At 38.9% G+C, this 16,659-nt stretch overlaps 1 protein-coding gene across 5 annotated transcripts in view; it reads right to left on the bottom strand.

Moving 5' to 3' along the window:
- The window catches only part of dpf3 (double PHD fingers 3), a 39,402-nt gene that overhangs the window by 12,669 nt on the left and 10,074 nt on the right, over window positions 1–16,659 (bottom strand). For 3 of the 5 annotated variants that reach the window (XR_001637700.1, XM_016529268.1, XM_016529270.1), the window contains exons 3-9: window positions 15,109–15,216; window positions 10,752–10,885; window positions 8,809–8,904; window positions 8,496–8,568; window positions 7,722–7,763; window positions 1,586–1,723; window positions 558–686 (exon numbers count right to left, since the gene is read on the bottom strand). Coding sequence is in view for 4 of the 5 variants with exons in the window: in XM_016529268.1 (XP_016384754.1) it covers window positions 558–686; window positions 1,586–1,723; window positions 7,722–7,763; window positions 8,496–8,568; window positions 8,809–8,904; window positions 10,752–10,885; window positions 15,109–15,216 (720 nt within the window). In the remaining variant the exon portion in view is untranslated. The remainder of the gene's footprint in view (window positions 1–557; window positions 687–1,585; window positions 1,724–7,721; window positions 7,764–8,495; window positions 8,569–8,808; window positions 8,905–10,751; window positions 10,886–15,108; window positions 15,217–16,659) is intronic. The other 2 variants (XM_016529269.1, XM_016529271.1) reach the window with 1 other exon arrangement.

A 16,659-nucleotide genomic window follows, 5' to 3' on the forward strand; every position in this document is an offset into this window, starting at 1 on the left:
GATAATATGAATGACTGTATGACAGAAATAATACTGTGTAGTTGAAAAGACTGTTTGTGAAGCTGTTTCTTAACCAAACATGGTAACTGCTCTCTGTGTGTCAGCGGCAGTGCGAACGCAGATTTGAATGATCCAGTAAGACTTTGTCAAAGGTTTAATAGACATGGGAGAATCGTTGTCATTTAGAAATGAGATCATGTGGTTGTCTGAATCGAGATCGCGATCTTTTACCGATTAATCGTGCAGCTCTACATTGACCTGAAATACAGATACTGTAATCTGGCCCATTTTAGAGCACCACAGACTCTTACATTGATTACAGAGAGAGAGAGAGAGAGAAATCTCTGAATACTTTTACTGACTACATCTGGCAATTCATTTAAAAAAAATCGTTCTTTTTATAATTTCAACCAGATTATTATTGGCTATGCCACATTAAACATCTCCCTCAGAGTGAAATTAAAACAAGATGGAGGTGAAACTACCCTTCTTGATCTAACATGGGCAGATACTGTAACTGTGAGTAATAGAGAATACAGTGATGTGAAGGGACTCACCAGAGCGGCCACAGTCTGAACAGGAAACCAGCTCCTCAGCCTGGCCTGTCTTCCTGTTAGAGCCTGAGTCTCCCAGACAGAAGTCACAGTAGTCATTAGGGATGATCGTGCCATCAGGCCCTTTCTGTGCTGTAAAAAATAGTACAAATTGAAAAGGGGAAGAGAACATAGAAGAACAGTGGCCTATTCCAAACCCTAGCAAACTAAGAAAGTATTACTTTTATTATTTTAGACATCCTAAAAGTGTAACATCATGCACACTGTAGTATTAAAGAATATAAATAGAAACATTTGTGTGTGCTATGTATTTATTTGCTTATTGAATACTAAATAATATCAATTAGAATATTTATATTGAATATGTTGAGGCAGCTCACTAATGTTTGGAATAGAGCGAATGCTACTAACTATAGTTATGCTAAAATTCACACTGGGATGTAAACTATAGAAATAATTTGTGTTACAATTATTTTACCATGTTTAAAGTCGCTATGTAGCATAAGTAGCAACAGATTATTTCTTCATATTGTAACATACAACTGAGTGAAATGGATTATCGAAAAAGAACAGAATTCAATCCATCGGTTGTTGATTGAATGAAGACAGATCTGAAAAGGGGCAGAGTTTAAGCGGACTAAACAATATCTGGTAAACCCCACCAGAAAAAAGTCTGGCGTTTTATTGGAAGATCGAGGTATTACATTTTTTTAATTGAAAAATTATGAGAATCAGAATGCAGAATATGTGCTTTATAAGTACTAATAAACAGCCAATATGTTAATAATATGCATGCTAATAAGCAACTTGTTAATAGTGAGAACTGGTCCCTATACTAAAGTTGTTTAAATAAAACATATGAATGAATGAATTGTTCACAATAATGTTATTAAAATGCAATTAGAAAACAGGCACAACACAAAAAGTAACCCACAATAAACACAACATTCATAAAATGTTTAACCCAGTGTTGGAACAGAGTCCTAGATATTAAAACACTTATTTTACAATTCAAATGAATATTAACTTACGTTTGTGATTCTCGTGGTGGACAGGAGGAGATTGGGGGATTTCAGTTTCTCGTTCTTCCTCACCCTCCTCTTCAGCAAGGTGAGTATGGGTGTAATGGTAGCTTAATCCAGGGCGGTTTTTGTAACGCTTCCCGCAAACTATGGTAAAGAACATTAGTCATGATGAAATTCATTTTACTGGCAAAAACTTCTTTAGTCTCAAATAAGTTATTCTAATAATCAAGCTGGGATCTAACACACATCTAAGGAATTCACAAAGCAGCTAGCTGTGAAGTCAAAGCGCTATCACAAAATCTACGTTGCATGTTCTCAGCCAGTGAGAGAGATATGCGGTGTGTAAGAACGGTGTTTAAGGCACAGTATTAGCACTGCAACCACACAGTGTGTCGTCATGAACACGTACAGGTGTTGCTAGGCATCGTAGCAAGTGCTCTGCACTGACTGTACCTGTAAATTGTAGGAATTCACAAAGTGTAATTGGTAATGTGACCCCCTCAGAGCAAAACTATGAATATTACTTATATATTAAATAACACCTCTGTTGAATGCGGTCAGAATCCATCACTGACACTGTATGTCTTGGGTGCAATTATGTAGCTTTTAATGTGGTCAAATGCTATCCAACTGTGATTCGATCACTGAAAACACGTTAATGCCAGTTGGCCTATTAGATTACAGACATGGGATATATCACATAGTGTTGGATACAGTATACAAATGAATTGCTTTTATTGAACATGTTGGTTTAGGTTGTCATATTATTTAAAGCTCAGCACAGAAAAGATTTGTTTCTCTCTACAGGTGGATGCAGTAAACATGTCAAGCATCTGTGGGTTGCAGACTGCAATACCAGCAAGGTAAGCACAATATTTTCACAGTAATAAATTCTCTCACTACAAATCTATAAAAAAGGATGGACAAACCAAGGAAACCATGTGTACAGTATTTGAAGAAGATCTCAACTAGCTGTCCGGTCCCCGGGATAACAGAGGACTCAAATGCAGAGAAGTAGGTGAAAAACAGAGATTTATTTCTCACAAGGCAAAACCAAAACAATAGAACAATCACAAAAACAGCGAACTAGTCCTTGGAGACTCCAGAGCTGGCCGGCAGAGTAATGCAGACCTCACAGGCTGTGGAAGCTAGTCCCAGACCCAGTGTTTGCACAGGACAGGCGACCAGAGAGATAGCGAGGCAACGAGCGGCTGTCTCTCCTCACTAGGTGTCCTGGGGTACAGTGAAACAAGGTAAGTGCTTGAATAAAAGCACTGATAACATCGTGAACATGGAACACACCAAACAATCTACTCAGAAGGAAGGACAAGAAAGCAGAGGTTATAAAGGAAGAGGGGAACAAGCGACAGGTGAGGGAGAAACAGCTCGTGATCTGTGCACCCCTGCCGCAAGATCAGCGCTGATTACCCAGGTCACAAGCTGCCGAAAGTGACAGGACAACACAGACAGCAGGGGGAGCTAATGAGGCACCCTGAACCGTGACAGTACCCTCCCCTTCAGGGATGCCTCCTGGCGTCCCCAGAGGACTCACCATGACGCTGATGGAATTGGCCGATGAAAGCGCGATCCAGAATGTTGCGAACCGGAACCCAGCATCTCTCCTCCGGACCATAGCCCCACCCAGTCTACCAGGTATTGGTGACCTCTACCCCTACGCCTCACATCGATCAGCCGCCATACAGTATAAGCCTGCAACGACCAACAGTAACGCTTCCTAGTGGAGGTGAGATCAGTCAGAGGAAGGGCGACCTAGCTGAAGTTCAGAATGAATCGCCTGCAATTTTGAATGCGATTTTGTGTAGCTTGTCAGTGATCTACAGTTCTGTGTAGTAAATGCCGCTCCATCTGAAAGCACGTGCTGGAGATTTACTACTAATCGCCAGAAGCGGCTTTACTGACGAGATTTGCATGAAAATCGCATTTGATTTTTTTGCCCAGCCCTAAAAGGCGGTCTTCCATTCGTCCCCCTCCCTAATCCGAACTAGGTGATACGCATTGCGGAGGTAAAACTTTGTAAAGATGGTTGCCCCCTGCAATAGCTCGAAGGCCGATGACATCAACGGCAAAGGATAATGATTCTTCATCGTGATGTCATTCAACCCCCGATAGTCTATACAGGGGCGCAGCGAACCATCCAGCTGGAGAGGAAGAGGGACGGATAATGCCTGCTACCTGAGAATCATGAATATACCTCTCCATGGCCTCCCTCTCAGGTCCGGACAGAGAGTAAAGGCGCCCCTTAGGCGGAGAAGTGCCAGGCAACAGGTCTATCGCACAGTCGTACGGGCAGTGCGGAGGCAGAGATGAAGCTCGGGACTTACTGAAAACCGCTCTCAAGTAATGGTAAGCTGGCTCCTCCTGCATTACGGGGGAAAATGCAGCACCCAAACATTGAGCTAAACAGAAGAGGCTCCAAGCCAAAACAGAGTTAAGAGCCCAGTCAATGTGGGGGTTATGCTTGACCAGCCAGGTGTGTCCCAAAACCACTGTAGTGGTGGGCGAGTGGATGAAGAGGAACCGGATCTCCTCAGCATGATTGCCGGAAAGTGTGTGTGTGACAAACTTAGTGGCACGGGTAATACTGGTGAGAAGGGTGCTGCAAAGTGTTCTAGCCGATATAGGCTCGGCCAGGGCAACAGACGAAATTCCCAAGCATGTGGCCATCCCGGAATCCATGAAATCGTCCTCCGCTCCAGAGTCGATCAATGCAGACACCTGATGAGCAGTCCCATTAAAAACAGTAATGAGACTTGGAACTCAGAACGACCACCAGAGGGCAGTCAAGTACTAGTGACGCTCACCGTACGCGCTCCCTTGAGGGGTGAGCACCGCCTCGCTGCCGGGTACGAAACTGCCACATGACCTGATTCCCCGATGTAGAGACACAGTTGATTGTCCAGGCGATAACGTCGCTCCCTTACAGTCAGCCATGCTCTCCCGACCTACATTGGCTCCTCCTCCGGGAAAACGAGACTTTGGGAAGGCGTGTCACTCGCTGCTCCTCACGCAGCTCTAGTGACGGGCTCAGGAGGAAACACGCTCCTCCGACGTCGAGAACGGAGAGCAAGGTCGATCAAATCATCCAGGTTAGAGGGCAGTTTGAGAGAATAGATCTCATCCTTGATGTATTCGGCCAGACCATGGAGAAAATGGTCCCAGAACGCCTTAGCATTCCAGCCACAGGACGAGGCGAGCATACAAAACTCAATAGAGTACCCGGATACCGATTGCTCTCCCTGCTGTAGCAGCAACAAAGCTTGTGCCGCCTCGGTTCCTCGAGCAGAGTGATCGAAAACCTTGCGTAGCTCCTCCAAGAAACTCTCAAACGAAGAACAGCAGTGATGTTTGTTATCCCACATAGCCGTTCCCCACTCTCTCGCTTGACCCACCAAGAGCGTGATGTAAATGCCACCTTGGACTGCTCCGTGGGAAAACAGGAAGGCTGGAGCGAGAAAGTCAGAGAGCATTGGGATAAGAAGGAGCAACATGTGTTAGGCTCACCCGAGTATGGAGCAGGAGGATTGAGCCGCGGCTCAGCATGACGGAGAACGGCTCCATCGGGGTCGGGAGAAGGTGTTACAACTCGGGCAGCGTGAGGGTTAGTCTGCAGCTGATCAAGCCACTCTGCCAGCTGGTTGAGCTGGAGAGAGATCTCGGCGTAGGCACGGCGAGAAGCCGCGAGTTCATCCTGTTGCCGACCCAGAAGAGCACCCTGCTGCACAAGGGCTCGGTGCAACTCTGTCTCCTCTGCTGTGTCCATGACATGGTGAGTAGATTCTGTCAGGTCCCCAGGATAAAAGAGGACTCAAATGCAGAGAAGTAGGTGAAAAACAGAGATTTATTTCTCACAAGGCAAAACCAAAACAATAGAACAATCACAAAAACAGCAAACTAGTCCTTGGGGACTCCAGAGCCAGCCGGCAGAGTAATGCGGACCTCACAGGCTGTGGAAGCTGTCCCAGACCCAGCATTCGCACAGGACAGGTGACCAGAGAGATAGCGAGGCAATGAGCGGCTGTCTCTCCTCACTAAGTGTCCTGGGGTACAGTGAAACAAGGGAAGTGCTTGAATAAAAGCACTGATAACAACGTGAACACGGAACACACCAAACAATCTACTCACAAGGAAGGACAAGAAAGCAGAAGTTATAAAGGAAGAGCGGAACAAGCGACAGGTAAAGGAGAAACAGCTTGTGATCTGTGCACCCCTGCCGCAAGATCAGCGCTGATTTCCCAGGTCACGAGCTGCCGAAAATGACGGGACAACACTCAATGAGGCACCCTGAACAGTGACATTAACTAAACTTATTTAGATTTAATGTCATAAGGATTTTTAAGTAATTTTCAAAATATTTTACACATTACCTTAAAGACAACATGAAATTTATTTTGATTTTAAAGAAAAATAGGTCTTTCCAATCAAATTTCAGTGGGATAAGATAAGTCCCGCCCCACATTTTGTCTTGATGATCGTCTATTTTACTCTAAAGTAAACTATTACAGTTAAATACTTTTAGATGCTGTTTTTGTGTTGTCTTTAAGTTTCATTGGTACATTTATGCTTAAAGGAGCACTAAGTATCCAACCATAGTGGGCCTAACTGTAGTAAATGTCTACTTGTAGTGTACTTCAAATCTTAAAAGTTTGTAAAAACTGTGCTTGTAGATAATAAAATATTAATATAATAAAAGGCCACTTAAAGGCACAATATGTAATTTTTCGCCGCTAGAGGGTGCGTATTCAAAACAAACAAGAAACAAAGGTGTAGTTTGATGACGCCGTTACTGAGTGTGGAATCATGGGAGTTGTCGTCTTCATCCCCACAGCCGACGCAATCCGACGGGACTCGGGCAGAAATCATGTTCATGGATGAGCTAATGATTTATTAGCATAGTAGAAAAAAGCAGGGTGAGGCTGAAAGCCGTCGAAGCGAAACGAGGCCGCTGAACGAGCGTGACACACGGCTCGAAAGCAGCGGAGCTTTTATTATGCCACAGTCGACCATTTCCGCTCCTTCCGGTCGTGCGTATGTGGGGGAAAAAAGCAGCGTTGTTTTATCATACTAGATCAGTGCTTCCCAAACCTGTCCTGGAGGACCCCCTGCCCTGCACATTTTGTATGTCTCCCTAATCAGACACACCCAATTTAGTTCTTGCAGTCTCTACTAACGAGCTGATGAGTGGATTTGGATATTTTAATAAAAAAATCTTGCATATTGTGCCTTTAAGTGTACTTAAAGAGGGTACACCTTCATGACTGTTTCTTAACACACTTAAAAAGAGCATTTTGTAATTTTCAAATCAAGTTTTACTTTTAAGTACATTTTAAATCTTTGTTTTATCATTTTTGTCATGCTCTAAAAAAGTACACTTAGTTTTATGTGCTGACGAACATACTAAAGTACACATTTTAAGCATATAAAATTATGAAACTATAATGCATATTTATTTTAATTGCAATTAAAATACAATTTACGTATGTCCTACATTTAACATTCATTTCTCAAGTAAAGTATATTATTTAAAAAGTATGCTAAAAATGTACTTTAGCATGTACTACTTTTCAAGGGGTAGTGAGATTTTATTGGTCAGTAATATGTCTTCATTTAATGTGATTCTAAATTACTATAATCATATTAGTTAAAATGGTATTCATGGTATTCTGTGGAAAATTTACTTTACTAGTATATATTTGATGTAACAGATGTTATTTTGTACAGACTGCTGAATCATATAGATGGACACAGGAATTATTAAAGCAGAACGTATAGTATGGAAAAGGGAAGCAACTACATGCAATTCATTTCAGCAAAGTGCACATCCAGAGTCAATCATTCCAGCAATGCAGCAGATTTGACCTAGAACAGGACCTGCAATCTACTGTAGATGCGGCAATGAAAAGGCTACATGTTCAATCTTTGGTATTTTAGCAGTGATGTTGTTAGCCATGTGTGATAGCTTTGGCCAAGCAGCATGAAATATTAGCAGCAGCTACAGAGAAAAGACCGAACCAGACAATTTATGTTAATAATTCCTCCCCGCCATGAGCATTAAGTGTTTAGCCTTGTCATTAGCATAGCCCACATGTCCGAACAAGAGGAAGATGGCAACATGGCTGAATACCTGAGTCAGTGGTTTTTGAGTTATGCTTTTGTTTGTATCTGTCTGAAACAGAGGAGACACAAAGCAAAAGAGGAGACAGAAAAAAAAATACAGGAAGTAAGTTACATTCAAAGAGGCCTCTGGAACCCAAAGTAGCTCTAGTATCTCCTCGGGTAGTCACATGCTTTTGATATTATAACAGGCCACCATGCCAAGATGAGAAACACAGGCAGATACCATATGAAAAAAATGAAAGATATTTTTTAGGACTCAAAGTAGGACAGTCAACAACAGTATATGCAAAATAGTTCAAATCCCATGATTAAAACAGAGGTCAGAGACAATAAACATTCATTATTTTATTTGACAGCAGTGTGGAATAAAAAATAAACACTACAATTATAAACATACTAATTTATACTAATATTCAGTGGGGTCCAAAAATCCTCTAGGGTCTCATTATCTGCATTTCAATTAATTTAAGTGAAAAAAGGTAAAGAATGTCAGAAGTTTGCTCATTTGATTAATTGTAAATATTTCTAATTCATTCATTTTTTTAAATTTCCTCTGAATTCAATTTTTTTTTTTTATAAGTAAAAAAAATCAGTTTTTGAAAAGCCTCAGACTTTTGGACACAAATACATAATGCCAAATTAGGTAACAGATTATTTTTTTCCTAATTATTTTTTCTCTTTCTCTGCAGTTCAAATGTATACAAAATGATATATCTATTTCAAGTTGCTTAGACTTTAAGGCACAAAGGTTGCATATGAAAGCAATGAAATTGACACTTACTGTCACACACGTAGGGTTTATCCTGATCGTCGTTGGCCACTGCTTCTGTTCGCCTGCGCCCAGAGCCTCGACCCTAAATAACAGACATTATATAATCACTTTCTTTTTGTTTAGATCATTTCTCATTCATCTTTTCTTAGTCTCTGCACACACCATAAGTCAGAGAGATCAACACAAGTTTTTCTTTTTCATGTTTTATTTCCCTCTCCCGTGTCAGTCCGTCCTGTCTCAAGCTGTCTCTTTTTCTTGCTCTCACTTGCCTTTTTTCCTTCACACCATCCACAGACTTTGAGGAGTCATGCTCATCACTCACCCTGCCTTTGTTTCGATGCTTCCTCTTTGGTGTGTCCACTTCAAAATCTTCATCGTCATGGAAACCATCCCCATTTTCATCTGCCTCAAGCACCCTCTGCAGAGAATGAAGAAAGTTGGGGTAAGCGATTAGATGACTAAGATCAATGCACTGCACAAGAAAAGACAATAGTGTGCATATAGAGAGAGCGGAGAAATTTATTGCCATATATGGTCAATGGGGTCCTTAAAACGCTGGCATTTCGTGGCAACATAGTATAAGAAACAGTAAAAGTGATTTTTTTTTTATAAGTGGGTCATTGAATTATTCATTCAACCGATTCATTCAAAGATGCTGATTCATTCAGGAATGAAACAGCACCTACTGTGTGTTGCTTCTCCTGTGGCTTTGCTTGAAAGCATAAACAGATAATGTAACTGGCACAATTGGGTTTAAAATGCAAGTTAACTTAATATTAACTTCTATTCAACTATTGTATGAAAACAAGATTATACTCGCAGTCGTGCATTTTCTTGAATATAATATTTGGGTACAACATCTCTCTTGCTTGTGTGATATTGTGAAAATATATAGTAATGTGAAGTGCATTGTGTAGAAAGCATGCTGCAGTTTGTATTTTTTCGAGTCTAGTGGACCTTGCCCTAATAATGCGGTATTGTTTGCCAGAAGGTAGGAAGCAAAACAGCTTGCGGCTGGGGTGGATGGGGTCTCAGATGATGGATTGGGCTTTACAGCGACAGTGAATGGTGGATATCGCTGACTGATGGAAGATTGCATCTTAAAATGCTCTGTGCCATCACCTTAAAACTTTGCAAAGCATCTCTGTTGGGTTTGGTAGTATTTTTGAACCATACAGTAATGCAGCTAGTAAAGAAACTTTCCATGGTGCTAGAAGTTTGAGAGGTACGGTTTCCCCATGCAAGTTTTATGATATATTTTTACATTAGATGTCAAGTGGCACACCAACCAAAACCAAAATGATTATTTATCAAACAAAAGTAACTGAAATATATTTATATCAAGCATTAAAGGCATAGTTTACCCAAAAATGAAAATTCTGTCATTACACACCCTCATGTCATTCCAAAATCGATTAGATATTTTCGAGCTACGAGAATACATTTTGTGCGCAAAAGAGAACAAAAATAACGACTTTATTCAACTATTTCTTCTCTTCCGTTTCAGTCTTCGATGCACATTAACAACAGCCAATTTATTGATTAGTATTAGCCATTTTACCAAATGAATGAAATGTATTTTCACCAAAACACTGTAGAGTTCTACACAACAAAAGGGAAGTTGGAGGTATTTTACACTTTTAAAAGCTGATAGGCCTATTTATTTTGCCTGAAAAGTCCTAATTATTCATGATTATATAGTTAGTTACATTTGTGACCCTGGACCACAAAACCAGTCTTAAGTGTCAATTTGTCAAAATTGAGATTTGTACATAATCTGAAAGCTGAATAAATAAGCTTTCCATTGATGTATGGTTTGTTAGGATAGGACAATATTCGGACAAGATACAACTATGTGAATATCTGGAATCTGAGGGTGAGAAAATCGCCTTTAAAGTTGTCCAAATGAAATTCTTAGCAATGCATATTACTAATCAAAAATTAAGTTTTGATATATTTACGGTAGGAAATTTACAAAATATCTTCATGGAACATGGTCTTTACTTAATGTCCTAATGACTTTTGGCATAAAAGAAAAATCAATAATTTTGACCCATACAATGTATTTTTGGCTATTGCTACAAATATACCCGTGCTACTTATGACTGGTTTTGTGGTAAAGGGTCACATTTTATTATTTGTATATTATTGTTTTTTTTTATTTTTGGTTCGTGACCCAGCGATTGAAAACCATTCTGTAAGTCTGACACTGACTCTTAATACATTATCGTGCATGTCCAAACCAACTGGAGCTGGATGTGATACCTGGATTTCCAGTAGTGTTTCTTCCTCTTTGGAGTTATTGTTCCTCTTGTCCAAGATCCCATCACCTCGTAACAGTGCCTCCAGGGCCGTGGCCTCCGTCGCTGGGGCTTCTCTCTTGGCCATCAGCTCAGCCTCTGAACATAAAGACGAAAGAAGTAGAAAATGAGAATGTCTGGTAAACAGCCAGTAGAAGCAACTTCTTTGAACCTCTCGTCCATAAAAATGAGGTCCAATAGTCTGAGGCAAATTATATTACTTGCATAATATTTTGTGAAAATGTGTGTTGAAAAAATTGTAATACATTACTTAGTATGTGGTATTTCTGTGTTTCTATAGGTTTCTTATTATTTCCAGGTTTAAATAAAACCTCAGATTAAAATTCCAGATTTTTTCCCAGATTATGGACCCCACTGTATATCTACTGTAAATAAGAGGTACAATCAGATAGAGAGACAGTGCATTGAATCACTTTTCTGAAGTCACTTCATGAAGGCATCGGTTTCACACAGGCAGACAGATTTTGTGTGTGTGTGTGTGTGTGTGTGCTTTCCACCATAAATTTGGGTAGATTTCTTGGACACACCAGCCATCAATATGTTTTTATAGGGTGGATAGCTTTTCAAGGCTCATTAAAGGTGAGAAGCTCCAGGTGCTGAAGATAAAATGGAGGATGTGTGTGTATGGAGGAGAAGGCGGGAGAAAGCTGTGTCTCATTTCCCTCCCTATATCTTTATGATGTGAATTGGTATATCATAAAATTACTATCGAGCACTAGCAATGGTCTGGATCCACTAAGTATTTGGACATTTGTGACTCATTTACATATGGCATAACAGCAAGATCATGCATTCAAACATAGCTGAATCTGATATTTTCAACATTGCTATATCCATCTTATTTTGCAACATGGAAGTAAGCTATTTTCTTATGAATAAGGAAAATAAAGAGGATATGCATCATGCATTTGTTGTTAGCTGTTTAAATGCACAGTGCCATTATGAAGTATGTGCTTGTCTTGCATTTTTGTTAATCAAGCAAAACTGATTATGTATACATATATTACCTTTCAAACATAAAACAATTCTAATAAAGCAAGAGACAAAATACTTACAATAATATACAATATAAATATCAGTAGTACCTTAGGAAAAAATATGCATATAGGCTACTACTGTTAAAACGTTTTGGGGACAGTAAGATTTTTGTTGTTGTTGTTTTTGAACAAATTTAAGAGGGCAGCATTTTTTTTATTACCAATACAGTAAATCAGTAATAATGTGAATTATTATTACAATTGAAAATAACTGTTTTCTATTTCAATATATTTTCAAATGTAATATATTCTTATGATGGCAAAGTTGAATTTTTAGCAGCCATTACATCAGTCTTCAGAAAATGTCTTATTATTATCATCATTGAAAACAGTTGTTCTGCTTAATATGTTTGAGGAAACTGTGATATTCTTAAGATTCTTTAATGAATAGGACGTGCAAAAGAACAGTGTTTATTTGAAATATAATTTTTGTATAGGAAATTATGATCCGCACTCACAAGAACAATCTTCTTTTTTCTTTTATTTTACATTCATTTCTGATGGGAAAAGACACAAACGTTTCGGCTCAAAGCCTTCCTCAGTGTGTAAAGCAATTCAATCCCTCCACCCACTTTTCAAATCACTAATTATATTGACGTCATCATTCATTAGCCAATGTTCAATTACCACAATCATTAAATCATTTCCATTTAAATTCTGGACAATTTACATATATAATATTACATATTACAAATATAATTTTTGTAACATTGATACTGTATTTATTGCTGGCCTAATAAATATATTAATTTCTTTATACATTTTTTTTTGGTCTTCTTTGTCTTTACAGCACATGAGGAACATCTGATGTTCACTGGTTGTTACCGTGCATTCTGGGTAGGGAGTGAACGTTTCAGTGCAGTGGAACCATTTTGACAATGGAAAGCCTTAGAAATGGATGACTCTCTGAGAAGTGCACTTATTGGTAAACTAAGAAGTGGATTAAAACACACCCTTAGGTCTGTCATAACATTTGAATTGTTTTCTGATCTATAATCTGCATCGGTGGAGTTAAAGTGTTCCCAGAAGCTGTGGTTTCTGATGGCCATATCATGTGTTTGCTGTAAGATGCTCCTACTCAGTATGTGTGTACATGATTGAGCATGTTTTTATGAATCTCTGTCCTTGTCTTTATTCTCTTTGTGTCTGATTGAGCCGAGACACACTCTTCCCCTGGGAGAGGAGCTGAAAATAGCGCAGACTGCCAGTCAGGGGCTGATTGCAGCCGCCCATCCCCCGTTTTCAGCCGCCAATCATGAACAAGAGGCTAAGAGAGGTTGATGTCTACAGACACAAATCATAAGGTCTTAATCATCGCAATATAATACAGCACTGCAATATTTATGCATGCCATTAAATCACAAGATTGGCACCGAAAAGGCATGCGCTGACTGGAAAGACTACGTACTGCTTTTAATTAAGAATTTAGCAAGATCACTCTGAGGAGTCCATTTCACATGGCAGCTGTAGGGCATAATGAATATATCAGTTTACTGAGATGCAGCTATTTGGTGTTGTCATAGTGGCGTGATTATATAGCAGACAAAACAGCCTGATTGAATCAGTTTATTGAATTAGAGGCTGTTCTACATGCCATATCTGCCGTGGAGAAAAAGACAGCATATGAAGATTTACATTGGAATTGAGCTTGCTTGCTTGTCGTTATGAACAAGGCTTGGATGGGATATTGGACACCAAACCTGTTTACAGTGGCTGAGCACCCAGAAATGTACAACACAAACACATTTCAGACAGGAAGCGTAGGAACCATGTCCTGCTGTAACAGAGCAGAATTATGCCTCGTTATAGTGTAAATATACGATTCCAGGACTCTGGAAAACACATAACTTAAAGGGCTAGTTCACTCAAAAATTATGTTATTTACTTATATTCATGTTGCTCCAAAGCCGTTTAACTGACTTTCTTCTGTGCAACATGGCGTTTAGTGCAGAGACTACTTTTATGCTGTTTTTACATCTTGAATTTAAGCTCCAGTCCCGATAACTGCGGTTTGGGGTCAGTACTTTTTTTTTTTCTTTTAAAAAAAAATCAATGCTTTTATTCAGCAAGGATGCATTAAATTGATCAAACGTGACAGTAAAGACATTTATAATGTTACAAAAGATATTGTATTTCAAATAAATGCTGTTCTTTTTAACGTTCTACTCATCAAAGAATCCTGAAAAATATCTATCATGGTTTCCACAAAAATATTAACTGTTGAAAATGATAATAAAAAAGCTTTTTGAGCACACATTAGAAGAATGATTTCAAAAGGATTATTTGACACTGAAGACTGGAGTAATGACTGCTGAAAATTCAACTGTGCCATTACAGGAACAAATTATATTTTAAACTATATTAAAATAGAAAACATTTCTTTTCAATTGTAATAATATTTCATAATATTACTGTTTTTAACTGTATTTTTAAGCAAATACATACAGCCTCTGTTAGCATAAAAGACTTTCAAAAACATGAAAATATCTTAGCGACCCCAAACATTCACACGTTAAGTGTATATTCTTCAAAATTTCAGAAGAAGGACACAGAAGAAAGAGAGTCATACAGCAATGAGGGTGAGTAAATAATGACAAAACCTTCATTTGTGCATGAACTATCCCTAAGAGTAGACTACAATGCATCTTAAATATTCATCAAAATTCATTAAAATGTCTGAATGGCTCAGGAGAGCAGTCGTGTGACTTGAGGTGAGCTTTTGAGGGGTTAATTGCGGATCCTGCATGACACTTGGTAGGAGTTATTTTGTCATTCAAATCCTTCTTCTGATATCTGCGTTATTGGAAAGCAATCACACTTTACTTAAGGCCTGAATCAGTTTTATTCACTGTTTTTGCTGAACTCATGCTGGCTGAGCTCCAAGTGAAGGTCAGGGGTTCTTATATTGCTTTACTGCTATTGTATTTCCAGTGACAGCTAAGAAAATAATACAGTGGCTTTCTTGTTGACACAGACAGGCCTTTATGTGCCTTTATCGAGTTCTTCAAGCCCTTCTGTAGCCCTCCATCAGTCCCCAAGACTTACATTCTAATGCTGCATGGCCAAATGATTAAAGGGGCCCGGTCAGGGCACACACAGACACAGAGAAGGATAATGAGACCCAGATGGGCCAGTTCTACAGCCTCTGAATGACCTTACAGCAAAGAAGCACGGATGGAGAGAGAAAAGAGCAGCAAGAAAGAATTCAAAACCAAAATGTAAGCTTGAGAGAAATCACACAATTAGCCACAACCATGATCTCACCGAGTCGAAGTTCACAAAGGCGAAGCTGGGGGTCAAGTGGCGGGTGAAGTCGCCTCTTCTTTCTCCAGCAACGCGCTGGGTAGGTGTACATCTGACCTGCTGCCAACCCTGCAATCAGACAGTAGTAGCACGGCTTGAATTGGCTCTTTCACACATTCTTCATATAAGCCCTATTTGGATGGGATTATTTTTGTAGACAATGTTTAGGTTGAAATTAATAATGGAGGATATGTGTAATTTCATATACCAGTTTGGATTAGAATCTATTGTCTGGATGTGAATGTTATGAGATGTCAAGTGCTCTTAGGTTGAAGAAAATTATTTAAAAAAAAACGGCAGAAATTAACATTTTTTTTAAAAGAAGTCTCTTATGATCAACAAGGCTGCATTTTTTTTATAAAAATATAGTAAAAACGTAATTATTGTGAAATAATATTACAACTTATAATAACTGTTTTCTATTTTAGTATATTTCAAAATTTAATTTATTTAGGTGAAGGCAAATCTTAATTTTTAGTAGCCATTACTCCAGATAACATAACAACAACAAAAAACATTTCTTATTTATATAAATGTTAAAAGCAGTTACTGCTTAATATTTTTTTTTTTCTGATTCTTTGGCGAATAGAAAGTTCAAATGAAAAGCATTTATTTGAAATAGGAATGTTTTGTGACATTATAAATGTCTTCACTGTCAATTTTGCTGAATAAAATAATTGATTTCTTTAAAAAAAATAAATCTTACTGATCCCAAACTTTTGAAGAACAGTGTATATAAATGTCAATTTTCACTTGCAGGCATCACTCTGAGAAACACAAAACTAGTCTTATCTGGATAGAGCTTTAGACACAAGAACTTGAATAAAACATCTTAAATGAAAATGCTGGCCTCAGGGGTTTTCACAGGGCCATTCTCTCTGATTGTAACTCCTGTAACATTATGTTCTGTGCAGTTACATAGATCTGTGGGGTACATGGTCTTAGTTACTCGTCTATCCAGTCTCTTAATGGCGAAATAGAGGAATTGAGAGCAAGAAAAAACCCAGAATAAAATAACATCCAATAAACACTGGTCTACCACAAAGTGTAGGGTGTGGCTATGGAGCTTTTAGTTGCGAGGCACTGACTCTATTTGTGTCCGGTTCTCGGCAGGCATATTGTTCCCTTTGGCAGCTGTATGTCTAGATATTGGCTGTTTTGGTTAGATAATAAGGAAAGGAATGCTGTGGAAAGACTAGAGACATACTTCTGTCCCATTACATTGAATAGAGCAATGCATTGTTTAACATGTTACAAACTTACAATTTCCTAAACACTTGTACGCTGTATAAACACACACCAACACATATAGTTTAATTGCACTCTCTGTGCTTTAAAATGAAATTCATCAGTCTTTATCGTTAAATCAAGCTGCAATTTAAGTGGATTTTAAAATCGAAGTGTACACTGCCAAAGTCCAACTTATCCAAATGCCTGTGGTGAGAAAAAAAAACTGTACAACGACTGGACATGATGCAGTTTACCAATTTTAAACATTTGGTTAGACGACTG

This window comes from Sinocyclocheilus rhinocerous, unplaced genomic scaffold (genome assembly GCF_001515625.1).
Source record: "Sinocyclocheilus rhinocerous isolate Xijiao unplaced genomic scaffold, SAMN03320098_v1.1 scaffold271, whole genome shotgun sequence".
NCBI classification, from domain to species: domain Eukaryota; kingdom Metazoa; phylum Chordata; class Actinopteri; order Cypriniformes; family Cyprinidae; genus Sinocyclocheilus; species Sinocyclocheilus rhinocerous.